The sequence below is a fragment of the Melitaea cinxia genome, chromosome 18, assembly GCF_905220565.1.
Source record: "Melitaea cinxia chromosome 18, ilMelCinx1.1, whole genome shotgun sequence".
Lineage (NCBI taxonomy): Eukaryota > Metazoa > Arthropoda > Insecta > Lepidoptera > Nymphalidae > Melitaea > Melitaea cinxia.
Window position 1 is genome coordinate 2,365,497 of NC_059411.1, and position 26,624 is coordinate 2,392,120.

Consider the following 26,624-nt stretch of genomic DNA (forward strand, 5'->3'; position numbering starts at 1 on the left):
TATATGGCCCTTTACAGCATATGATTTAAATGAATATTTTCGAAGATATTACAGATTTAAAAATCGCAGTACGTAGCGTTTGCGGCGGTTCCGGCCGGCTTTTACTCTAAGTTAACGCGTGCGGGCCACGGGCAGTAATGAATAAATCACAACTACTGGATCGATTTTAATCATTTTTTCAGTGAATGACATAGGCTATAATTATATTTTATACCCGTGCGAAGCCGGAGCGGGTCGCTAGTATGGTATATGTGTTCAATTAATTGGTAACAATTAAATGAACACATGGCATTTCCTCAAACATCTTTTTTTAATCATTTTATTTGATATTACTTGAAGAAACGCAAAATAACTTTACAACATTTTCTCGATAAATTCTACATAATGTATATATACTAAAGCAGTTTTTTTTAAGTTGCCTTTTACCAAGTTCGTAGTTTTAGTGGTATAAAGATATTAAGTTATGAGAGATTTTCCCTTCAGTACAGATTATATCTAAAATTCAATTGAAGAATAGTATTTTATTGGAGGTGTCGAAATGGCGCATCTGTCACAGAACTGGCTGTTGTGCTGGCGGTCGCGGATTCGATTCAACCTTATTGCAAACATTTATAATTATGTGCCATGAATATATTTGCTGTTTTCGATTGCGTATTATATGTGTTTCCGGAAATCACAGGAATAATCTTAGTGGCAGCCGTTGCGTGTTAAAAAAAGTGTGTGTATACATGTACGCACGTAAGAAGTTATACATCATTGGCTAGCTAACTCCACGTTGCTAACTTCTTTGTTGACTGGCTAACTTCAGGGTGTCGGTTTTTTTGTGACGGTGTGCGAGCGCATCGTTAAAATTTACTCTCACAATTTTTCCCTAACACGCCAAAAGAAATATAACTTCAAAAATAAATCCACATCTAAAAATAAGCAACGTCATGTATACTCCGATGGTAATAAAACCTATTTATAGATGTCTGATCGTTAGACAAGCTATTAAAGCTATTTCCTTTGCGAAAATTGATGGACTCCAGTAACTTGTAACCTTTAGAACTGTGGCGTGACCGCGCCGCGTTACACAGCGTTCTTTTGAGATAACTGCTGAACAAGGTCGCGATAAAGTTCACACCGTCTTTAATAGATTGTAGAAGGGTTGTACGATAAAAATAAGGTAAGTTACTTCGTTGGGGTTGAAAAGCAAAGCAAGGTTATGTGAAAACAGCACTACCTTTCGTATTCGTATGTTTGAAGTAAAACTTCTTTACGAACGCTTTATTTAAGGAGTAAGCTGGTGAATGCGTGACGAGAGCGTTACGAAAAGTATGATCGGGCGAGGCGAAGTCGCCTTTAAATTTGATTGAGATCTGATGACTACTATTTTAAGTAATCTTTGATAACGCGTATTTACTGAACTTTTTTTTCGTGTATAATATACGTTGTGAATACGTTGTATTACTGTCTTGTCGATTGGGAAACACAATTATACTTAGATATTTTAGGTAGGTACTGCCGTAGCTACAACAGAAATGATTTTTCGTTTTCAAAGTTTCCATAACCCCTTATTACGCATTTCCCGTACCAATACTTGTAACTTACATTGGTATTCCACACTACATGTCCAGGCCCCGGGGAGAGCTACACGGACTACGTCGCGACGCGCTGGTACCGAGCTCCCGAGCTGCTTGTAGGCGACACCATGTACAGCACTCCCGTGGATGTTTGGGCGATTGGTATGTAATATAGCCTACTAATCTAATATTCTATATTAATAAAAATTAGTCGCTAAAAATATAGCACAAAACTCGAGATCGACTGGACCGATTCGGATGATTATTGTAGTACTTTGTAATGGTTCTTATGTAATGAGAATAGGAAAACAAGCGCTAGGTCGGCAAAAAAACGTAAGGCTCACCTAACGGTAAGCGATTACCGTAGCTTATAGACGCCTGCACCACCAGAAGCATTGCAAGCGCTTTGCCGACCTTACTCCCAATCCCCCCCCCCCCAGGAGCTTAAAAAAAAGATAATGAAGTGAGAGTACTAAACAGAAATAACATTAGTTATACTTATCTAGTTAATATTAATTTTTTAATTGTATCTTACTAATATTAATTTTAACTTTATCTCTCTCCCAGGTTGTGTATTTGCAGAACTGTTATCTAGCGAAGCGTTGTGGCCAGGAAAGAGCGATCTCGACCAGTTGTATTTAATCAGGAAGACTCTAGGCGATCTCCTTCCGAGGCATATGACAATATTCTCACAGAATTCGTTCTTTCAGGTGGTATAAAAAAATTAATATAAATCTACTAGCTCACTCGGCAAACGTTGTCTTGCCCGCTAAACGCTATTTAAAAGCAGGGGTTGGTGGTAGAAGGGTGAAAATTTAGGGTTGTATGTATTTTTCAACGCCAAATCATAATAAAATAAAGAATATAAAATTTATCTAGAAATAAAAAAAAAAAAAAAAAAAAAAAAATAGGGGTGGACTACCCTTAACATTTAGGGGGATGAAAAATAGATGTTGTTCGATTCTCAGACCTACCCAATATGCACACAAAATTTCCTGAGAATTGGTCAAGCCGTTTCGGAGGAGTTTAACTACAAACACCGCGACACGAGAATTTTATATATTAGATGAAAAATAAAATAAGTAATATTTACAAAATAATATAAATAATATTACTAATAGTAAATACTCATAAAAAACGAATATGAAAATGTGAAATATGTTAAGAGGCCAAGTTAATAGGATTTTTAAAACATTATAATGTTGAATTTGGTTAAAGATTCGTAGTAACTATACGCGTAGCGTTAAAGGAATAAAGGAACATTTTACTTTACTAATGCAAGCTAGGCAGTTTAGCTTCGAATTCTTGTCCATAATAATAGGCAAAAGTAACCCAGTTATTGAACAAGTATATTTTGCTAAGTTAGAGTTTATTTTGTAGGGTATGGCATTACCAGAACCAACGACATTAGAGCCCCTAGAGAAAAAGATTCCGCAACGGTACGCAAACAACGAATTAGTGTTGGACTTTTTAAAGGTGAGTTTTAGTTAGTAACTATCTTGCAATTTAACTTATTATACAACGCCTTAATAAAAGCTGAATTAATATACCTACATTTATATAGTTTAAAGATAATATATTTAGACGTTATTATAATTCTTTCATTTAAACATATTTACTTACTTTGTGAGAGTCTTCAGCTAATAACAAAAATAATAATAATAGTTGTAACTATTTTAGGCATACATATATGTATCTACATTCTTATTTCAGAAAAGGCTGAACTAATTTTGATGATATATAGCTGCATGATTATGTACTGTCAGCTATTGTCATAACGAGTATCTTAGTCTAATTCTTTAAAAACAAAAAAAAAAAAATAAAAAAAGTTTTTAAAATTTTATTACGGTGCTACACTTAATACATCAAAAATTACACAAAACAGTATTAGATGGCATGTGGATAGCAGTAAAACCTCAATATACTAGTTACACGACCCTTGTCTTTCGAGCAATTTTTTTTCCAGAAATGCCTAGACAAGGACCCCATGATGAGGTGGACTTGCGAGCAACTGCTCCGTCATCCGATTTTCGAGAACTTTCTCTTCACAGTACCTCATTCCGATCACGATGATTTCGAAAAGGCCAGGAGAACACAGGTGATTCAAATTCATATGGCTTTTCATCTTTTAGTAAGCAAAATTGGTAAAATCATATTTAAAAGACATTTTTATTTATTTAATAAAATGTTTATAAGTGTATTAAACCATAAAGTTTATTTTAAAACCGAGATATGAACCTTGGTAGAAAAAATCTATGATTTAGTAAACAGATACTTCCAATTAAAAGTTACGTTTTTGTGGATAATACCTAAAATACTTTTTTATTTTTTCACTAATTTGACGACGTGTCAGCGCAGCGGTTAGCACTGGCTGTTGCGCTGGCCGTCGCGGGTTCGATTCCCGCTCACGATAGACATTTGTATCGATCATATAGATGTTAGTCGTGGTCTGGGCGTTGTGTTTGTGTATTGTATGTTTTACCCGACCCCCGACACAGGAGAAAATTCTACTGGGGGAATCCGTTGAGTGTTAAGCGTTTATTATTATTATTATTAATTAAGACTTGCGTTGTTGGTTGCGCACTACTACCGACATATTTTTCTTATACTACTTTTATTAAAGGTTGCCTGGAAGAGATCGCTATAAGCGATAAGGTCGCCTTTGCATACATTATTTGTTTTTGTATCTAATCGTTCTGAAATGTATCTTCTTTTTTTGTGTGTGCAATAAAGTTTAATAAATAAATAAAAAATAAGAATTCGTATTTTGAGATATCAATTGTAATATTGTAATTTTCAAACAAACAGCAAGAATATCTTGAGCCGGTACAAGACAATGTAGACAATTCTTCGAACCCCACAGACACCACCATGTCAAAAGGGAAAGGAAAATGATTGTTGATTACTGTCAATTGCCATAAGGTTAATCGAATTCGCGTTGCGTTAGTTCTGAACATAGGTGCATTCATTTATAGACTTTTATTTTAAGATTCTTATTTATAGTTTAGCAGTTCTTATATTTAGATTGGGTAGACCTTAGAATTTTAACATACTTAAAGGTGCTTTTACGAATTGATATAATTATTTCATGAAAGTATTAGACACCTATAGATACATACATACATAATGAAACATATATAATTAGAAATAGATAGATTTTCATATGTCTATATTACATGACTTCTAGAGTTTAGATAACGCAGCTAGACTATTTAGGAAATTGTGTTGTATTTTTAATATTGTAGTTGTCCTTTGAAAAAATTTCGTTGTATAACTTACGAAATTCCTGAAATTAGGTTTAATGATTGGTCTAGGTAACATCGACCTACTTAACTTGAGCTTTAAGCGATTTCCACATATTGGGCTAACGAATTAGATGATTACAAAGAGCCCACTTATACGGGTGTGCTACTTGGGCGTATTTTAGTAAGTCATTGGCGATCGACACTTTCCAGCACAGACTTTCCGCAACCCAAAAAACTTGAAAATAAAAATGAACTTGGTGATCTCCATTCCACCAATCAAATTTATCATTCGTTGATTGTTATCAATGTCGGAAGGAAATTAAGAAATTGTCTTCGAGACTCAATTACGATTGCGTCAGGACATTGTTTCATTGAGTGTACTGGAACAATTTTATGAAATCTTAAAAATCGGAAACACGCAAATTTAAAGTAAAAGTTTTAGTAAGAGTTATAGTCATATATATATATTATTATTTTGATATTGTATTTTGTATATTATAATTAAAAATCAGAGCCCACGTGTAGCTCACACTTCATATATTGCTCACCCCTTTAGTAGAAATCCTAAACAATACCTATCCGTATCAAACTCACAGGTGCAATCATCACATATGCTGCCCCAGTTAATAATGACAGAGCGATCACAGCCTAAGAAGAAAACCGAGATGGAAGCCAGAGGCCACTTACCGACCATATGACTAGCGCCAGTCACGCGCCAGCGGATCTAGCACTAAGCATTTCTTAAATATAGTGCCTGTTTCACCCGTTATGGATAAAGTAAGCTTAACTAAATAAAAAAACTTAATAAATAAATAAATAAATAAACTGAGATAGGGCACAGCAGGAAATATCGAGCTCAAATTTTGGAGCTGTCCGACTGGGGAAGTACCTCGACCTTATAGAACAGGGGTTCCCAAACTTATTTTGTCTACTACCCACTAAGAGAATAAATTATTTTATAGTGCCCCCTTTGAGCAATATTTTAATGAATGTTAGTTCATGTTCATAAGTTGTAGTCGAGAGTCCTTATAGATTAAATGACAAATGCCTCCCAAGCCTCTACACAACGGCACCATTTTTTTTCTAGGTCTCTTACCTTTTGCCTTTAGTACTGCAGCGCCCACAAGGGGGCGTACCGCCCTCTTTGGGAAGCACTGTTATAGAAGATCGAAGCTAAATAAAACTGCTCTCAAGCAAGTGTTGTTGTAAGCGACGTGCTAGCGATGCTTTTGGAGTTGCAGGCGTCTATAGGCTACGGTTTCCTATATATACAAAGTACTCTGTGGGCTTCGGTATTTGGCTTACCATCAGGTTAGCCGTACGCTTGTTTGCTGACCAAGTTGTATAAAAAAAAAAGGTTTATCTTGCAAATATGTTACGAATAGACTTGTGATATAATAGGCCATTAGTCTGTTTTTCCTCAATTAATAAAACTACAACTTCTAGATAAATATTAGCGGATAGAAATATTAAATAAATGTAATGTTATTCGATGGTAGTAAAGAATTATATATCAAAAACTTTCATCAATTGGATACCGTCTTGCGTCAAATAGTATTATCCACAAATGGTGAAACAGGCATCTTTTCAACATAACTTTTATTGAAATTAAATGACAATTACAATAACATCACTATTTTTTATAAAATATCTAGATATCAACGTGTTAGGGACTTGTGTCGTTTCTTTGAATCTAACAAGTAGGATAAATAAATGTTTCAATTTATTAAATGTAGTTTTTTTATTAATCTCCCAATATTTTGTCATATTCCTCAACGGTAATTAGATAACTGGGCAAGTATCAAGAACAAAAACTATGGAAAAATTATTTATTTGTGTATAGGTATCTGAATGGCTTTTAAAATATTTTTAGTTTCTTAAGGCCTAAGGTTCTAATTCAAAAAAAAAAAAAAAAATTACCATTAACTTTTGTCTGGGCAGCTATTAATTGACCATTATATTTGCAATTTGATTAATCCCCAATCAAATTTAAATTTGTATACTACAAAAACTGTAACATTCTAAATTTCAAACACCTTAATAAAGATTTATACCTTGTAGAAATAATATACCTACCATATATTCATATATAGTAATTAAAAAAACCAGTTTTTTACATTCTTTACACTGTTTTTAGGAATGAAAAAATATAATAAACTATAGATTCATTTAGTTAGGCTAATCAAAAAATTACATATTTTTAAGGCATTTAAAATGTAACAGGACAAATCAAAAGACATTGTTAAAGTTATTACTTTTTATTTCAACTACATCTCACACTTAACATAATTATTAAACTAAATATTTTTAATAAGATATTGTGTATGTAAAAATATAACTATTTTACATTATTACTTAAAAAAAAAAAACAATTGTACATTCCACTGTTATTTAAATTTTATTTTAGTACGTATATTGACCTTTGGCTTTTTTCCCATCACTTGAACAACTGAAACAAAGAAAATATATATTAAGCTTTACCTACAACAAAATTTCATGGGAACGAATTTGATGAAATAACAATGTTGACTGTTACATATGAATTCATGAATTTATTAAAACGTGTAGTTTGTATATGACGACATAAATGAGTATTACAAAAAGTTAAAGCTGTCAAAAAATAATTGTATTTTCCATGAAATACTTGCTAATTTAGTGTAAGTGCCTTCATGTAGGAGAACTAAAACCCGTAAGTAGTTACCTAGAACTAACTATATAACTCCAATTCTAACACATAATAACATATGATACAAAAAAAGATAATTATAAGTAAGTTTATAATCAACATCTGCGGTCATCAACCCGCCTGCTCAGCATGGTAAAACTATGCCCGTGCCCACCACTATGGGAAAAACAATGAGTTGGACTATAATGTCTGGCGTGAACTTGGGGAGGCCTATGTCCAGCAGTGGACTATAGTGATGTTATTATGAACAGCTCCTTAAGTAACGAAACATGTTACAAATACTCAAACCATAACTAAGTTTCTGTACAATCTATACACATTTTGTCTTGAGATAAGATCAAACCTACTAAATTCCTTAGTTTATCAGCCAGTGCTATCACTACTACGTCAACTTGTTGTGCAAATCAACATTAACAATTCCTTGAAGAGTGGATCTAGTCTGAAACTAGGGTTATTTTATGAGATATTTATATAGTTTACTTTGTTATTAAAATTCCTCAGAACGTGTTATGTATTACAAGCTGCAGCCTATTATACTGTCACGAGATTCTTTATGTAATTACATAAAAACGTAATTGTAGTTAAAAATTAAGGACTTACTGATGAAAACGGCAACTTTTTTCTATCTTCCGCCGGAACAAGACTATCTACTTGTTGCAATTTATACCACCCATAATGACCGCCGATAATAAACGGAATCATTATAATGATAGCGAGATGTTTTGATACGAATTTTCGGGCACTCATTTTGTATAATTTGTATTATTTTATGATTTTTACGTATTAGACATTAGGTTTCGTAAACTTTTATTTTTGTAATATACAAATAAAATGAAAATGATGACAACATAGCCAATATCAAATTAAATAACGTCTATTCAATTTCGTTGGGTAATAAATACTTGTCAAAAGGTTGTCAAAAGTCAATCAAAGTCAAAAAGAGCGTTTTGAGGTAGTTTGGAGGCAGTTTATGCTTATAAACTCATTTCTAAAATCTTACATAATGTAACTTAATTTACTAAATAGTAAATTCTAATTTATTGACATATATTCAACAATGTTGGATGTAGTGTAAAAGGAAGTGTCTTTATATTTCAACCACGGTCGTGTATAAGACCGTGGTTGAAACGAAACGCTTAGCTCTACTCTTCCATTAGCACAAATTAAATTAAGTCTTGATGATAGCCAATAGAGTTCAAGAGCGGATAAGTTACCGACGAATCAAATTCTGTAGAATTTGACGTTATAAATTACATTCAGCAGAAAAACGTCAAACTTTCCTCAAAAACATGGTGGCATTTCAGTGAAAAGGGTGTACGTTTTCACTATTCTTAATATAAATTAAGAAGCTTATTAAGCGGGAGTGTTTGATACAAATTGTGAGTAAATATTTAACTTTTTAACATGTATTTATAAGGATTAGTTGTTAAGTTTATTAATACTTAACAGGTAAACACCGTACGAATAAGCTTCATACAAAATTAAGTATGACGTCTGAAGAAGTCCAGATATCCGAGGAACTGAAGGGATGTTACGAGAATCTTATTGTGATCGACATTGGTGCTAACCTAACGAACAAGAAATACGGCCGTGATCTCGATTCGGTTATTCAAAGGGCAAAAGATGCAGGTACGTGCGTAAATATTTCAACGTGTCTTAAATATTGCGTGAAAATATGTGATATAGGTACGCAACAAGAGAATAAATTAATATTAGCCGTTCCGTGAAAAAAAAAAACAAGTTTGTTTTGTATTGATTTTAGTGGTATTTCAGCCACAATATTCTCTTGTCTATGTATTTTTTTTTAATTCTTGAGTTTTTAAGTAGTAAAAAGTAAACAATAGAATTGCATTACAACATCTCTATGTTAAATTGAGAGTTGTATTAACTTTCTAAATTTAATCTTGTTAGACTACTATTTACTAAATTATTGCAATGTATCTAATGTGGAGTACAATATATATTTGCACAATTTCTATTAAAATATTCTCTGAATTTATTAAATAAATTATTCAAATCTCTATTCAGCAATTTTTTCTGTGTAAATTGAGAACAGAAAAATTTTACAAGAGTTTATGTAAGCAAAATTTGAGTTTGTGATTGTTGTTTACTATCCATGACTAATTTAGTCCCAGAAAATAATTTTTCACTATTATTTCTTGCACTGTATAATCTGCTATATGACACTCTCATGACCATTTGTTGACTGGAAGGGATCTATTCTAGGGAATAAGTCGACCTTTGCCATTAAACATACATGTAATTTTCATTTAATAAAAACCTTTTTACTAGGTGTCCAAAAGATCATGGTCACTGGCACATCAGTACGAAGCAGTAAGGAAGCACTGAGACTGACCCGCCTCTATCCTAGCACAATATATTCAACCGCAGGTACATAGAAAAATGATAATAAATTCTTATTTAAGATTATTATTAACTAGCTTAGCTGATAGACATTGTCATGTATTTAGTACTGTCAAACACATGAAGTTTAAATAATCTTGGTTTTCTGCTATTTAAAAAATTTCTGTGCAATAAAATAGTGTCCCTAATATAGGCCGAAAAAAATAAAAATGCAGGAAAAAAAACTCTTACTACGTACTCTTTTTAATATTTGTCATTTACAAAAAATAAAAACTGCAACATGTATGTGTTGTATGGCCATAAAATGATCAGGACAAACATGAGACAGCCAATCGTGTGTGGAAATCACCACATGCTACATAGTTTAGTTTAGTTTAGTTGTGGGCTCGGTTTTCAACATTTAGACACAAAAGTGGTCCGTTATGCGTGAAAAGAGGGCTGACTAGTTCAGCCAGCCCAGCTCCTTCCAGAACATCAGAAGCCTCCTGGGGCGTTCACAGGCTTTTCAGAGCGTCTTTATTTCCTTACCACATGCTACATAAAATTAAGGATACAGAATCTTCTGTAAAGTATTAGAAAACTCAGAAAAAAATTTGGGTAGCCATTCTCAAGCTTTGTGTTAACATACACATTTACGGTCTTACTTATAAACGTTTCTTAATTTTTAATCAATTGCTTAGCAACGGATTAGCAAAAACCTCACTTATAAACACTATTTTGCGTTAAGAAGTCGTTAAGTAGTGTTTATATAGCCATCAAATTTAAACACTGCTGAGGCATAGTTTAACTCCTAATAAGCGGCAAGATGGCGGATTTCACATAAATCAGCTGTTATATTGTGACGTTTGATCTACTTACTTGCGTGTGTTTGTTAGAAAAAAAAATTATCATTCTTTGTTTGTTTCTTAACTAAGTAACAGCTAATCAACGTTTATAAGTAAACAAAAGTTAAACATGGATTTGTAGCTTAAGAGCGGTTTAACTAAGCGGTGGCTAAGTATTGCTTAGCGAGATTTTTATAAGTAAGACCGTTAATGATTTATTTTTATTTATGTAGATTAATATTAAGACTAATTAAGGGTAATTACTAGTGCCAAGATAACTCAGACAATTCAATGTATGAAAGAGGAAGTAATGAAAAATATTGATAATTTTTTTTTTAAATAGGAATTGCTTACTATTTATTGAAAATACTTCGAAAGAGATTTAAAAAAAAGTTGTAATTTTTTTAAAAAAGATTATTATTTAAATGGAGAGGTTTGTCCCGCTTTTGTTAGGCTTTTTAATTTTGACTAATTATCCAGTCGCCGAGCGTTGTCATGCCCGGCTGCCAGAAATAATAATACTTCATAATTTAGGGGTCTTTTTAATCAAATGTCTGGCCAAACTCACTAGTCTGTCCGATTATTAGGTTTGACGACCTTGCAACTGTGTTTCTGGACCACAGACATAGGAGTAAATCCTGGTGTGGTATAGGCTGAGGCGTGTATTGTATTTATTATATGCATTGTCCAGGTGTTCATCCACACGATGCTAAGTCTATGACGGAAGAGGAATCGTGGTTAGAGTTGGCGGCGACCGCATCGGCGCCCGAGTGTGTGGCCGTCGGGGAGTGTGGACTCAACTATACCAAGGACTTTTCTGAGCCACATGTGCAGCGGGAAGTTTTTAAACGGCAGGTTAGTTTTGGGGATATCATAGTTTTCATGCATACGTTGACGCCTGTAACACCAGGAACTTTACTGATCCAACCTCCGACCCTCCCCAGGACCTCTGGTCACCTTAGTCACAACAAGAATACAACATTGCTTGAAATCAGTATTATTTAGCTGTGATCTTCTGTAAGGTCAAGGTACTACGCCATTTGGGCAGCTCCAAAATTTGAGCAAGATATTTCCTGGGGTGTCCTCATTAAAATTCCAGCCTGTACCATCCCTCAGCAGCTTTTTATATTAAAGAAGGATTGGAGATGAAGCTATGAGACGGCTACATTGTGGTTTGGCGGATAATTTTCAACAACTGGAACCAATAGATTTATATGCTTTTCAAGGCATACACTCAGACCAGACACAAATATTTGCTCAAATACCTGTGCGGGAATCAAACCCGCCACGACTGGTGTTCAAGCGATAACATTTTTTCACTAGAACATATTACTTCACTAGATTAGTTATTAATGAAATGTGTAAATGTAATTAAAATGGCAATGATGAAAATAATATTTGAACAACGTTTTCATTGTTAGTGTTCATGCATTAGTCATTTATATTTTTGAAATATCAAACAAGCAACATGCTCTGAAAACAGGCATATTAGTCATGACTGTAATAGTATATTTTTTATGAGTTTTATTATGTAATGTAACTATGTACTTCTAATAGTCCACTTTTGGCCAAAAGCCATTTCTAGTTTTTACTAACTTTTGACTTTTGTCCAATTTGATAAATATACGCTTAACACAGCAGCCCCCAGTAGGATATTCTCCAGCGTTGGGGGTCCGGAAACACAATACACAAGCATAAACACCCAGACCAGGACATCTATATGGTCAATACGAATTTTTGTTCTTTGCGGGGATCGAACCCACCACCGCTAGCGCAACAGCACTGCTGTGACCGCTACGTTGACGCGTTGTCGAGGTTGATTTTAATAAAAATAAATCAATATAAAACCTTAATGCTTAACAGCTTTCAGTAGTATTAATATAGAATCTTGTGTTGAGGGCCTACACATCCACTCAACCACAAGATTCTTAATTAAAATATTTGGTATGGCCTGTATCAGTCATTTGTCTGATCAGTACGCGAACGCGTTGTCGCAATAAAATTAAACTTTGTTACAAATGTGTATTATCCTTTAGTTGGTACTTCCTAGAATATACCCGTATACACACGGTCATGGTCCATAACTCGAAACACTTATAAATAAGGCAATAATACACGGTAATGATTTTTCTTCTAAAATTAAATTTATTCAGGAAAGAAGTATCTGCCAAGTATTTTAGTAATCAACTTTTGAATCCAACCGCGGTCGTTTTATTAGTATATTTTTTATATTTTACTGCATGAGAAACTATCATCAAAAGAACAAAACAGAAGGGGTCCTAAATACGTAAAACAAAAAAACAAGTGTACATCAAAATCTAAAATGTAATTTCTGAGCAATTTCTCGTCACGCGAAAGTGAATGTGTTACCTTTATTTCTCGTGTTTCGCAAGTAGCAAATTAAAAAAAACAAGTGCGAATTTGACGTAATTCTAATTAACTGTAATTAGAACAGATTTAAATTATTCACATTTGTGGTGATTGTAAACAACGAATGATGTTCACTATAGCATAGTTACAGACTGTTTGTTCGAATAGAAAGAAACAGCTGATTTAAATCATATCAAATCAAGATTGAATTTTTCTTGTAGGTTTTATATATGTATGTTTTTCATGAGATGTATGAGTGTGTATATTTCTTCTCTCTTTAAAAAAATTATAGTTAACGTTAAGTTGTTATTGTTTTTAGATAAATTGTATTTTTTTTTCTTTCTATTTTTTTGTAAATTTTAATTTGTATAAGAATTAGTTATTGGGAGTTTTTAGGTTTTTGTTTTTTACATTTATATAAATTTAAAATAAATAAAATAATTACTACAATTACTACTTAGATGGAACTGTCCTTAACCACGCCGTGGCAACTTTTAAATAAAACAACACTCAGCAAATTATTGTAAACACTCTTTTTTTAATCTGTTTTAGTGTATGTTTTGTAAGTTGTCCTAAAAATAAATAAATAAATAAATAAATATGTTGCTCTGAAATCGTCATTTATACAAGTCTTATAAATCTTCTATTTATATAAATGGAGCCGGTTTTTTTGTTCGATTATACCGCGAAAACTATAGAACCGATCGGTATAATACTTACCTATACCATAAGATGCAGCGTCCTTCGGAGAAGGTTTTTATATATATGTTGGTGATTACTTATCGCGTAATAAATATGGACGGTCAGAGGTCGCTTAGTATGTTATATAGTTAGGTCAATTCCTGTGTTTCGTCTAATAATTTGAAAAGTAAATGTTTAAAATTAGTAGATATAATTAGTAGTATCACGATGTTTAATTGCTGCTTATCTTTGTTTATAATCTGGGTAAATATAAACAGCCTTTAATCTCTGCAATATATTTTCAGAGATAATGTTTAAATCGGTTTTTCGTGATGAGTCAGCGACACGTTGGAAATGTTTTGTCCTTAAAAGAAGATATAGGGAGCAATGATTTTGTTACAGATAATTGGTTCATTGTTGATTTCCACCATTCTATTCCATCAGTTATGTTGTAAATTTATGCAAAATTTATCTGATAAAAATGTCGAACGCGTTATGTAGACTTGAATTGAAACTATAGCTGTATTTAAGTTACCTGGAAATCATTAACTAACCATTCCCATTTTCCTTTTTCTTTCCTTATACTCCTTTTGCGAGCAAGTCTTATAGTTCTGCGAAACGACAGTGGACTCTTCAATCAGGGTATCTTCTAATTTACGTGCTATTTCTCGTTCTTCTAAAAATTCAGAAGCGTTTCGTTATTTTAGAAACATCTCTATAAGATCTTTAAAAGATCGCTTGTACGCATCAGTAATTTTACTATCGGGATTTAGTCCCGGAAATGTCTGATTGAGATGTTTGGAACATGGAAATTGTTCCTTTGGAAATATTAGAATGGACACATCCTCTGCTATTACGTTCACATATTATGCTTGTTCGATCAAAATAAAAAATAAAAAACTGCCGAATTTTGTTTATTCGTTTCCATTCTCGTAAGACCGTAATTAAAAAAAATCAACCAGAAAAGTTTTCAAATGCGCAATCAGCCTTAACCTTAGCTGCTACTTCATATTAACCTGTGAACTAATCATTATCGAAGTTCATTGATTTGACCTCTCAATTCCCGGTTAGTGTAAATATTTTTGCCAATTATTATTGTTTCAACGTAACAATATTCTTCACATTATAAATGTTAGTATGATATTTGTTTTCATTGAAAATTTATTAAAGTACCTTCCCAGGTCTTTTCAAGAGAATCTTCATTCTAAATCCATTGGTAACTTGGTACCGATATTAACATGTATTCAATAAATTTTATCTGCCCGTTTTTATGTTACTAAACTTTCTATTTCGAAGAAGAGTGATGAGTCAGCTAATCCTGGTAGATCTTGATGGTTCTGTTGGGATACGGGATCTCAATCGTTGAGACCGCCCGGGTAATTCGGAATGTTTTAGTGGATTTCAAGATGGTTTATATTAGCTGTCTCTTTCAATAGATGGCGTTTTAATCGATTAATGGCCAGTTTCAATACTCTATCTATCTCTAAATTTGCTTACTAGAGATAGAATTTTGACGTTAACTCCATATAAATTGTGTCAAAAATCTATCGCTAGTAAGCAAATTTAGAGATAGATAGAGTATTGAAACTGGCCATTAAAGAGTAACATCTTTCAGATACCTACGTATAAGTAATACAAAATGTTTAACATTTTCAGTTTTATGGGATATGATTACCCGTCAATAATTATGAAATATAATCACTTCTTGTAACGTATGTTGCGGTTTTATTAAACAGCTATAATTATTTTTTGTAATGCGTATTAAGTTGTTGAAACATTATCATTTACGAAAACTTAATAATTGTGTTTGTTATACGTGTATATGTTGAATAAAAAAAAAACTATATAAAATATATATATTCTTTGTATATTAATATTCAGTGCTGACCAATTATTTATCAGTTCGTCGACTGTGTTCTGGTACATTTGATTGCTTGCCATGTGATCTCATTCGGTTTGATCCAGATTTGACGAGTAGTGTGAGTTATCCCTGATAATGCGTATTTGTTACAAGTTGTAGTTGCAACAATGCGTAGTTGTTCTTCAACTATGTTAATGGTGTTCAAATTTTATTACCGGTCGAAGTAAATTGGAAGTCGTATTTTGAAGTGAAACTTCTTTAGAATCGTTTTAATTTGAAACTCGATGAAAGTAAAAAGCGTCACGATAAAAGAACAAACATATAAATATATCTAATAATTAAAATTCTCGTGTTACGGTGTTTGTAGCTAAACTTCTCCGAAACGGCTTGACCGATTCTTATGAAATTTTGTGTGCATATCGGGTAGGTCTGAGAATCGAACAACATCTATTTTTCATACCCCCAAGTTATAAGGGGGAGAGGGGGGGCTATGAGGGTTTATAAAATATTATGAAATTTTGTGTGCATGTCGGGTAAGTCTGAGAAACGGCCAACATCTATTTTACATTCCCCTAAGTTATAAGAGGGGGGGGGGGGATTGAGAAGGTTAATAAAATATATGGCAAAACAACGTTTTCGGGGTCAACTAATAATAATATAAATGTATAGAATTAAGTCGGTGAGAGAATGAGATAGAATACCTTACACAGTATCTTATATTCTCGATGAGAAAAATCTCTCGTAGGCTACTTTTCAGAAGTTTCACTTTTGCTTTGTATGAATTGCTCACACTTTTCTTTTGTTTGAGACTAAACGCAATTATTATAAATCTAGTAATAAATAATCGCATTATCGGCAAAAGATTAAATTATACTGAAGTGTATAATTACGACATATTACATATATGAATCCCTATGTTAGGTACTTAAGAAACATAAGCAGGGGTCTGTTGCGTCACTAATTAGTGCTCCTACGACCGTGATGTTTCATGCCTACTTAGGCTTAAGATTTTAATATATACAGACTATATAATTTAAATTACTAAGCAAAGACGAGTTTTTTTTTTAATTTTTTACGAGTTGATCCGACTGAAGTTGTTGTGTCTCGTGAACTGTCAAACGCGTTAATATTAAATGATAGTTTCTTTATCCGAAATTTTGCAATTTCTGTTGAAAGAATTATCAAACTTAAAAAAAAAAGTAGCCGAATATGTTGTTATTCTAAAGTTTTGAGCTTAGCAACATATCTAGGAATAATATTATTTATGTAGATTTATGCTTAAAAGGTGTGTGTATGTTAGAATCTGTTACACTGTTTTTTAAATTTGTTTTCATTCTTACCTACCTGATCCGAGCTTCGTACCGCGATACATTTTTTTTAATTTTCTTCACGCTTGTTCTGATAATAACGTACATAAAAAGTATGGATAATAAAGAATTATAAAATTTCGGCGCAATCTTTCGGAATCTGCGCGTACATACCTACATTTCAGAATTTTATTTTTATGTACATTTTTTTTCTTTATATAACTAGGTGGGCAAACAAGCGTACGGCTCACCTGATGGTGAGCGATTACCGTAGCTTATAGACGCCTACAACACCAGAAGCATCGTATGCGCGTTGCTAACCCTATCCCCAATTTCCCCCCAGGAGCTCTGGTCACCTTATTCACCAAAAGGAACACAATATACTGCTCGAAAACAGCATTATTTAGCCAGTCAGGCCATTACGTTTCATATTTTGAACACGAAATTTCCTGCTCTACCTCAGTTGTGCATATATTTGGCGCGTATATTAATACTACATTTTTTTAATAACCGTTCAAGTACTTCGTACTCGAAAACATTAATGCGGATTAAATTTCAGTGCAAGGCTCAGTCTGTCGGTTTTATCGCTGAAACGAAATGCGAAATGTTGCGATATCACACGAGGCTAAATATAGGTGGCATGTGTCATTGAGCGCGCTAGTGGAGTAGGCCACTGTTAGGGGTAACAGGTATTATTTGTAGCAACGTTGGTCATACGAATTTTTAATCGACTACAAAAATGGGAAGGGGATCTCAATTCTGTGTATTTTTTTTAATGTGTAGATCGTAAATTTTTACAAGATGTTCCTATTTTGACAATTCTTTTTTAATCGAAATGTGTTGCTTGTCATGTGATCCCATTCAAGTATGATCGATATATGACCAGTAATTTTTGAGCTCTAATAATGCGTATTTACTTAAGTATTTTTTCGTCTACTTATGTTGTATTGCGTCTACTATCGATGTAATTCAAGTCGGTTTTTTTTCGGTTTCAAGCAATAACAATTATATTATATTGTTCATGGCCAAAAGCAATATTTAGACGGTTTTAAATTGTCACAAATGTGTTTTAAATTTTAATCGATTGGGGGGTAATGAATTGGTATAAGCGAATTGTATCTTGAAACTTCACGGTCAAAATTTTTGTAGGTTTAGTAAAAATTTTTGTTGGTAGGTGTCGCTAATGTGTTTTAAATATTAATCAAATGGGATACAGAGTGTTCAAATTGATTGGTGTATTTAATACCTAAATATACTTTTTTTTGCTAAACGTGCGCTTGAAATACATTATTCGTTTGCTATAAATCTGCCATCGGATTTAAAAGAATAATTTAAATAACTAACTATTTTATTTATATTTTATAGTAGATATAATTAAAACATATTTTTAGGTAATCATGTATACATTGAATAAAATGGCCGCAATTGTCATAATATAACAAAAAAAAAAGGAAAATATTTATAATATTAATTTTTTTTTAGTACTTGTATTTTTTTGCATGCTTATCACATCGTTGTATTCTTTTGTATGAAAAAAAATAAAATTAATTAGTTAGTATTTTACGTGATACGGTAGTAACTGCTATCAACAGCATGTTGGACATTCGACCGCGCGATTATTTTACGTTAATCGCAAGCTCTTTAATTAGGTAACAGACAATTTTCTTACGATGGCCAAACCAAACTCGCGTTAACATTAAAAAAAAATTTGTTATTCTCATAAAATCATTTAATTGTTGATGCTCTAGTTAGATATATTTTTATTTTTATTTTATTACTTAGCGGTTATGTAAGGTGTAGAGTGTGGTTTCTGTAATTGAAGACGTATACCAACATAATAATTAATACATTATATTTTTTTTAATTGATAATAATTTAAATGTTATTATATTTAACGATAAAAATAAAGTATATGATATTATTAGAGACTAACTAACTTAACGTCGCCTTCTACTTTATTTGCATATTATCTCAAATGATATATATTTAGAAGAAATAAACTTTTCCCCGTTTTTCCGACGTTTTTTAATAATAATAATAATAATAAAAACAATATTCTTTATTTCAATAAACATTTTTAACATGTAGTATCAATTATAAATTTTATTTTATTATTATGTTTTTATCGATCGTTTGTTTCTATTGTTCATAGCGTGTCTAATGGCTACGTATAATTATAATTATACGTAGCCATTAGACACCTTCAATAAATGGTCAAATAAAAATTTAGTCAGTAGCGTCTCGACTGTTAGCGTAAAACCAATACAAAAAAAAAATCGTGTTAATGGTTATTTCTATAATTATCATACTCAATTATGAATATTAGAGTTACATCTTTGTCAAATATTAACTTAGTCATTATATCATTTACTCATTAGGAACAAGACAAAGGTCTATTATTTAGAGAGATAAGCAAATTAAACTGGAGCAGACATGGCCAAATAGAAACTGTGATGTCGTGTCTTCCATATTTAGAGATTATCGGATACGACAAAGGCGTTTGCACTATTGTTATTAGGTACATAACTATATATGACGTGTATATAATTTAAAACCTTTTAATTATATATTCCTTAAAGAAACGGCCACTGAAGTTTACGTTTTAACTGAGGTAGGGTACAGCGGGAAATCGCCTGCTCAAAATATGGTACAGCCCGACTGGGGAAGTACCTCGACCTTACAGAAGATCACAGCTAAGTTACACTGCTTTCAAGCAGTGCTGTGTTCATGTTGGTGAATAAGGTGACTAGAGCTCCTGGGGGAATTGGGGATAGGGTCGGCAACGCACTTGCGATGATAAGCTACGATAATCGCTTACCATCAGATGAGCCGTACGCTTGTTTGCCGACCTAGTTATATAAATATAAAAAAAAAGGTTTTTTTGTCTTAATATTTTGTTTCTAATATTACTATGAGCTACTGAACCTGTGAATCAGCAATATGGTGATTGTAAGAAAAAAAAAAAATTTCTTTAGATGCTTGATGATGAGTAAGACGAGGACCCTGGAGGTATAGATATTCAAACGAAACTAATATGATTCTTGGAGATCAATCCTTAAGAAACGAAAAATATACGGGGAGTGATCACTCGCATATATTCTCATAACATGGGCCTCATATTGTTTCATCTCAAAAAAAGACGAGTGTAGTTACGTTGTACATTGTTTTAGCCAATTGGCTATGAGAGAAAGAGAGAAAGAAAATTTGTGCTCGCTCCTCTCTGTCTTGCTCCGTTCGCCTCGCCCGATAACACTTTTTCGTAACGCTCTCGTCACGCATTCACTAGCTTACTCCCCAAGTCAAGCGTTCGTAAAGAAGTTTTACTGCAAACATTATTATTTAGAAGTAAAATACATTTTAATTTACTAAATGTAGTGTAGATATAAAATGCTGTAATCATATAAGGCACACTAACATAATTGTAACTGCATGTAAACATACCATTGTTGGACGATGGTTTCTTTTCCTATTAAGGAGAAGGCTTTGAGATTAATCCGCCACGTTGTTTCACGGCGGGTTGGCAAGTTTGTTAAAAATATTGCGTGATAATTTCGTAAATAAACAAATAAATTGTGCTGTCATTTAAATGTATTTAGGTTTGCATTTCTTTAATCGAATTAAAATGTAGATTATTTTATTTTTATTAACACATTAAGATACATTTAATATAAATTAAATGCGTCCGTTTTTATCTTTGTCGTGCTACAAGTTTAGAGCGACGTTACTTTTTTAGAAGTACTTTTAGTAGTAAAAAATTCTTAGTAAACAAAAAATTTTAAAAAAATAATTGGAAATTTTATAGAAAACCTTACAAGTTTTTAAACTTCTCGCGTTTAATTGTTATGCTTTTTCGGAGCTAAGACGAGACAAAACCTGTCTTGTCAACTAGTATTAATATATAAAAAACGAGTGTGCTTTAGACCACACGACTGAAGTAATACTTCTTTAGCTCCGTCTAACTTATACCTCCATCTCAACTTCCGTTCGCCTTACTCGATCTCACTTTTCGTAACGATATCGTCACGCAATCAACAGCTTACTCCTCAAGTCAAGTGTCCGTACATAATATTACACTATATTAAAATGCAAATAAAATCACATACACGCAGTACACAGCCCTAGTTACCAAAAATTCAATGACGTGGGCGACCGAGCAGTGATCGCTTTGACCTCTAAAGATCAAATCAATGATTAAGGAGATTTAATCTTGATTTGGCTAACACCAATGCACAAAATCTCGTCGATTCGGATGATAGAAATCAGGAAATACTTAAGATCAAAATTAAAATAAATGTTAAGTTATATGCGACAACGTAACAGTGCATGAATAATTATTGTTTGAATTGTTATGTAAACTACGTACAAAATGTTTTATTCATAATATTAATTGTAATATTGAAATATTATGCTTAAGTTGCGAGAAGGGATTATATATTATTCTATTCGTTCATCATCATCATCATCACAGCAGCCTTTCGCAGTCCACTACTGGACATAGGCCTCCACATGTTCACGACAAAAATGGCTTGAACTCATGTGTTTTGCCTTTTCTATTCGTTATATTATTAATATAATAAGTTTAGAAGATTGTTCTGAAAAATCGAGAAATCACTTATAAAAAAAGATTGTATTTATTTTTTACGTTCCTGATCGATTATTTTTAAGCATTCTTGAATAGGACTTTATTGTTCGCAGGTGGAAATGGCTTGCGAGCTGCGGAAACCTCTGTTTGTCCACGAAAAGGAAGCCCAAGACGATTTAATAAAAATCCTCGACGATTTTGGCAACCGTCTTCCCCCAGTCGTTATCCACTCCTTCACGGGTTCCGTAGAACAGGGGATAAAATATATTGAGAAAGGTTTTTACTTAGGTATAACCGGTTATATTTGCAAGGATAAATCAGACGGCGGTATTAGACGGTTGCTCTCGGAAAGGATATTGCCTTTGGACAAATTGCTGGTCGAAACCGATTCGCCCTTCATGTATCCCAACATGAGGGCCTCGAAACTGCCGCTTCACGTTAAGGATTCATTGACCGAGAGGTGAGTACTCTGTATATACAAGTGTATACAAGTGTGAGTGTGTATAAATACAAATTTAGTTGGTTTGTGAATTCATTGACCGTTTCGTTGTTAGTTTCGAGAAAAAACTTCATGGATGACATCCAATTAGTTAATTAGTTTGTTCGACAAACACGTAAGAAAAAAATTCTGTTTCTTTTGAAAAAATATGCGTCGTACTGTCTATTCATTGATAAGCATGATAAGCTATAAAACAACTCGATACAATAAAGGCGAACAGTAGTCATAAACAATAACATAACCACGCAAATGCGAAATATTGTTAGACACGAGTCCGCAGACAAACTTTCTAAACAGTTTTGTGAGACCTTGTTACTATTGTAATTAGTATTTTACTTATTAATAAACAAATGAAAAAAAAATCTTAACATTACAAAGTAGTGTTTTAATATCAGCATTTAAAAAGTTAGTTTAAAAAAAAAAGTTGACACCGCGTTGGCGCAACGGTAGCCATGGATTGTACATGTTGCGCTGGCGGTTGCGGGTTCGATCCCCGCACATGACGAACATTTGTATTGGCCATGCAGGTGTTTGTCGTGGTCTGGATGTTTGTGCAGTCCTTGTGGGTCTCCCCACCGTGCCTCGGAGAGCACGTTAAGCCGTCGGTCCCGGTTGTTATCATGTACACCTGATAGCAATCGTTACTCATAGTAGGGAATATATCCGCCAACCCGCATTGAAGCAGCGTGGTGGACTAAGCTCTGATCCTTCTCCTACATGGGGAAAGAGGCCTATGCCCAGTAGTGGGATATTACAGGCTGAATCATTTAAAAAGTTATTTTTATACATTTCGTAGTACCGACCCAAATTCAAGTGGATTAAATTGTCACTCCTTATCAGATTATCTCGCTTCCTATCAAGCAGTTATCTAACATATCATACGCGGTACATGTCAATCGACGCCTGACATTATACTTAATCCCATTGTTCACGGTTATGTAAATAAGCCTTGCACTTATATACATCTCCTACTAATAACCGTTGTAAAAAGACGCTTAGAATTATATAGGATTATTCACTATTAGTAGCTGAACTTTGCGTAGATTTATTATTATATATTATTTTGCGTAGATAGATTATTAGATGGAGATTGTCGAATCGTTACAAATTATTAATAATATAACTTTACATGGTATGTATAATCTTATATCTTAAACGGTTTTCTTTTTATAAATCTGAACAGTATATCAACAGTAAAAAATATAACTGTATCTGTAATATTTATATATGATGTATATAATATCAGTAATAGAAATTTAATTGAATTTTTGGTATGATATTCAAAAATGTTTAGAATTCCTAATGTGGGGGTAACACAAAAATAAAAGCGTAGATATTAAAAATAGCATGGTGTCGTCTCCTGTCAAAGATTTTCATTGTAATATGAAACTTTGAATAGTTACGGGTCTCTGTAAAGAACTCACTATAGACGGCGCCACGGTTCGCTTAAACCGAATATAAAAAAAAAAATCATATCAAAAATTTCGATCCAGCGGGTATATCGTTCCATAGCTTAATTGGCTAGACCGCCGACACGGTCAGTCGGAGACGCGGGTTCGAACCCCGCTGGAGCGGTCAATTTTTGATATGATATTCAAAAATGTTTAGTAATAGAAAAGTTTCACCAAAAATTTTATATCGAAAAAAATCTCAAACCCCTCATAGTTACAGATATCCTAATATAAATTTAAAAAAAAAAAAAACCTAAGTCTTACATTTACCTATTATCCTTTCAGATCCATGAACTTCGTGAACCGCTACTGCACGTTTCAACGCAACGAACCTTGCGCATTACCGGCTATAGTTGAACTGATCGCCGGTTTCCTTGGTCAGAAGCCAGAGGATGTCGCACTTGCCACTGCTTTCAACGCCCTCAAACTGTTTGGGCTCAGTCAGTAACTAAATATTATCGAGGACTTGGAGATTTTAAATCTTTTGGACGGTTACAATATTAGTTCTGCTAGAAGTTTCAGCAATTTTTAGTAGCGTTTTGGGTTGTGATAAGGAAAATAATGGGCGACCCAAAGTTTGGGCAAGATTTGGAATTATCTTGTCAAGCGATTTGATTGCCGAGGGGTTTGATAAATGTTATGAAGTCCTTTTACGTTATATGGCAGTTTACTTTTTTACTTGATTTAAGTAAAAAACGATAAATGTTTGTTGGTAAAATGCGAAAGTGAGTAGTATTGTTGGTATAGAATGTGTAAAGACAACAGGCAGTAAAAAATCTCCAGGTCCAAGATAAGAAATTGTAAGAATCGAAAAAAAAAAATATATTATGGCCTTATTTACGCAATATATTGTGCCTTTATAAAGAGAGCAATAAGATTTATTTAATCATAAATAATAAGTATATTTATAGCAATTGAATGTTACCTAATTAAGAGATTTATTCAAGAGTTAATCACATGATATACTTAAATATTTGAAGGTTTTTCTTCAGACGTCCAATATATTTGACAGATAAACTATCATACTCACGTACACGAAATATGACAAACTGAAAATGACATTTATGTATGATGGACAAGTTACAAAGATTTTGACAAGTTAAGAGGGATGTCATAGATAAGTAATAAAGATGAAGCCAACTTGTCCGATATTTTTTATGGCATTCAGAGGCTATTTTTAATATAAAATAACATTCAACAAGTCTTGCCACCGTATTTACTAATAAATTAAATGCCTCTAATTTATTAATATCGAATCAGTGCCGGCCAGGCTAATTAGAATAGTATGATTTTGCAAAATCAGACGAATAATTTAACATGTTTTTTTATATATATTAAAAGCGTACCTGAACGCTTCGAGTCTAATGCCATTTATAAAAAATATTGTAACGACGATATAGTCTGTGGTTATTTTTTTTTTGTTTAATATATTTTTACACTGTATTTATTTAATTCTTTCATGTTTTTTAGCGTTTTGCACATGCCTTTAATGTATTTAGCAATACAATTTTGTTCACACACACACATTCGAATAAAATATTTGCTGTTACAAGTGAGTGCGTGTGTGTGGGTGAAATAAATATGGTGGCAATCGATGACATCTTTAGTCATTATGATCTCAGTATATCTACGACTGTACAGATATTTTCATAAATTCCCGAGTTTGACGTAGCTGTAATTATACTATGTTATGAGAGTTTGTGTGTGCATGATCGTTGCGTATTTATTATCTGTCAAGTCTTTATAGTTACGTCACAAGCTCATATAATATGTACTCATTTAATTCATTTCAAAATGTAATAACCTTGAATACAGGTTTTCTGTTTTTGTAACAAGCGAATTTGTTACGAAACCCGTAGCCATATGTCCTCATAACGTTTTGCCACCAAAAAGCCACTAGTGTCTAAGACCCGTGTCTCGTTGCCACTGTATATTATTATTTTCGCTCGGTGTTAGGTGTTTCTTGGTCTCGCTCTGCGCAGAGTATTCCTATTCGAATTAATTCTTAATATTAATAATTATTCATCGAATATAAATGTAAATAGTGATTATAATTATAATATTATCTAATGCTGGTAGTCACAACGAAATCAAAGACTGCAAGTATGTAACCGTGGAATTTGACATGTTTTATTAATTAATTATTACGTGTTTTTATCTTTCTTTTTGTAAATTAAAAAAAAAAAATGTATTTAATCTAAACCGACTACGCGCGTAGTTACGAAGTGTATACAGTTTTATAAAGTGACTACGCGGGTAGTCGGCGCGAGAGTATTGTTATTTCTTTATTTTTTGACAATCACTTTGTTGATAGATTATAATTGATAATATTCCGCGCGATCGCGTAGTTTACACGAAAATGTAAACAAATATATACAATAAACTTATTATAAATACATATTTAATATATATTTGTTGATACTGATGTAATATTTTTGCGTTTTTGGGTAAATTACGATAGATGTCGTGCCGGTCGCGCGGTGATGTGCTGTAGACTGTAGTGCCTTCGACAAACGTCCTTTTGTGATACATATTTTTCATAGATTGTACAGAATTATTTCTTTCAATAAAACGGAAAACTGAATACGTGTTTTTTATTTTACCACCCAATTATTATGTTCTTTAGTATCCATAAGTATAAATAAAAATGAATGTTGCTAAGCGCATAACTCGAGAATGGCTCGACCAATTCAGCTTATTAATTTTTATGTGTTCCTTTAAGCGCACAAAAGGTTTCAGTACTAAAAAAAAGTAATTAATTTTTCCTATTAACTTTTGACAGAACGAAGTCTGTCCAAGCAGCTAGTATGTTAAGAGCCATTTCACAAAAATCGGTAACAATCCGCGAAATTGTAATATTTTGACGTCGTTAATCTCAGTGTTGGATGCAATAATGTAATTTATATTCTTGAAATATAATAGAGCAACCTTTGTTGTAGTCCATAGTCAGATCAGAATTTTGATTTATATTATGTGTATAAAATTATTAACCTTTTCATCAGCCTCCTCCCTGGGTAAACGGTCGTAATGTATACTTTGAAGTCCTACTTTTCAATAACCTCTACGTTGAAACCATTTTAAAAAAATATCATAATATGTGGAATATAATTTTGTTGCGCACTATCGCAGATTTTTATTCTATTTGTATCTCTATTAAACGATAAAAAAAATTTAAAGTTACGAATATTTTCC

General features: G+C 32.8%; 2 protein-coding genes across 2 annotated transcripts in view; both read left to right on the forward strand.

The window, feature by feature from the left end:
• Window positions 1–5,510, forward strand: part of LOC123662351 (cyclin-dependent kinase-like 1) — a 43,282-nt gene extending 37,772 nt beyond the window's left edge. The window contains exons 6-10 of the mRNA XM_045597202.1: window positions 1,611–1,724; window positions 2,130–2,272; window positions 2,943–3,038; window positions 3,529–3,660; window positions 5,404–5,510. Of these exons, the coding sequence (XP_045453158.1) occupies window positions 1,611–1,724; window positions 2,130–2,272; window positions 2,943–3,038; window positions 3,529–3,660; window positions 5,404–5,505 (587 nt within the window). The 3' untranslated portion in view covers window positions 5,506–5,510. The remainder of the gene's footprint in view (window positions 1–1,610; window positions 1,725–2,129; window positions 2,273–2,942; window positions 3,039–3,528; window positions 3,661–5,403) is intronic.
• Window positions 4,792–26,016, forward strand: LOC123662350 (3'-5' ssDNA/RNA exonuclease TatD). The gene is made up of 7 exons (XM_045597201.1): window positions 4,792–4,803; window positions 8,757–8,872; window positions 8,943–9,122; window positions 9,786–9,884; window positions 11,373–11,536; window positions 21,596–21,942; window positions 23,718–26,016. The coding sequence occupies exons 3-7, from the start codon at window positions 8,981–8,983 to the stop codon at window positions 23,878–23,880; spliced, it is 915 nt and encodes a 304-aa protein (XP_045453157.1). The 5' UTR covers window positions 4,792–4,803; window positions 8,757–8,872; window positions 8,943–8,980; the 3' UTR covers window positions 23,881–26,016.
• The last annotated feature ends 608 nt before the right edge of the window (window positions 26,017–26,624 follow it).

Bases quoted from the DNA above. Each gene is read 5' to 3' on its own strand.
- LOC123662350 (XM_045597201.1), top strand. From the start codon at position 8,981: ATGACGTCTGAAGAAGTCCAGATATCCGAGGAACTGAAGGGATGTTAC. The intron at 9,123-9,785 runs GTACGTGCGTAA...CCTTTTTACTAG, and splicing joins TCAAAGGGCAAAAGATGCAG to GTGTCCAAAAGATCATGGTC. The intron at 21,943-23,717 runs GTGAGTACTCTG...TTATCCTTTCAG, and splicing joins AAGGATTCATTGACCGAGAG to ATCCATGAACTTCGTGAACC.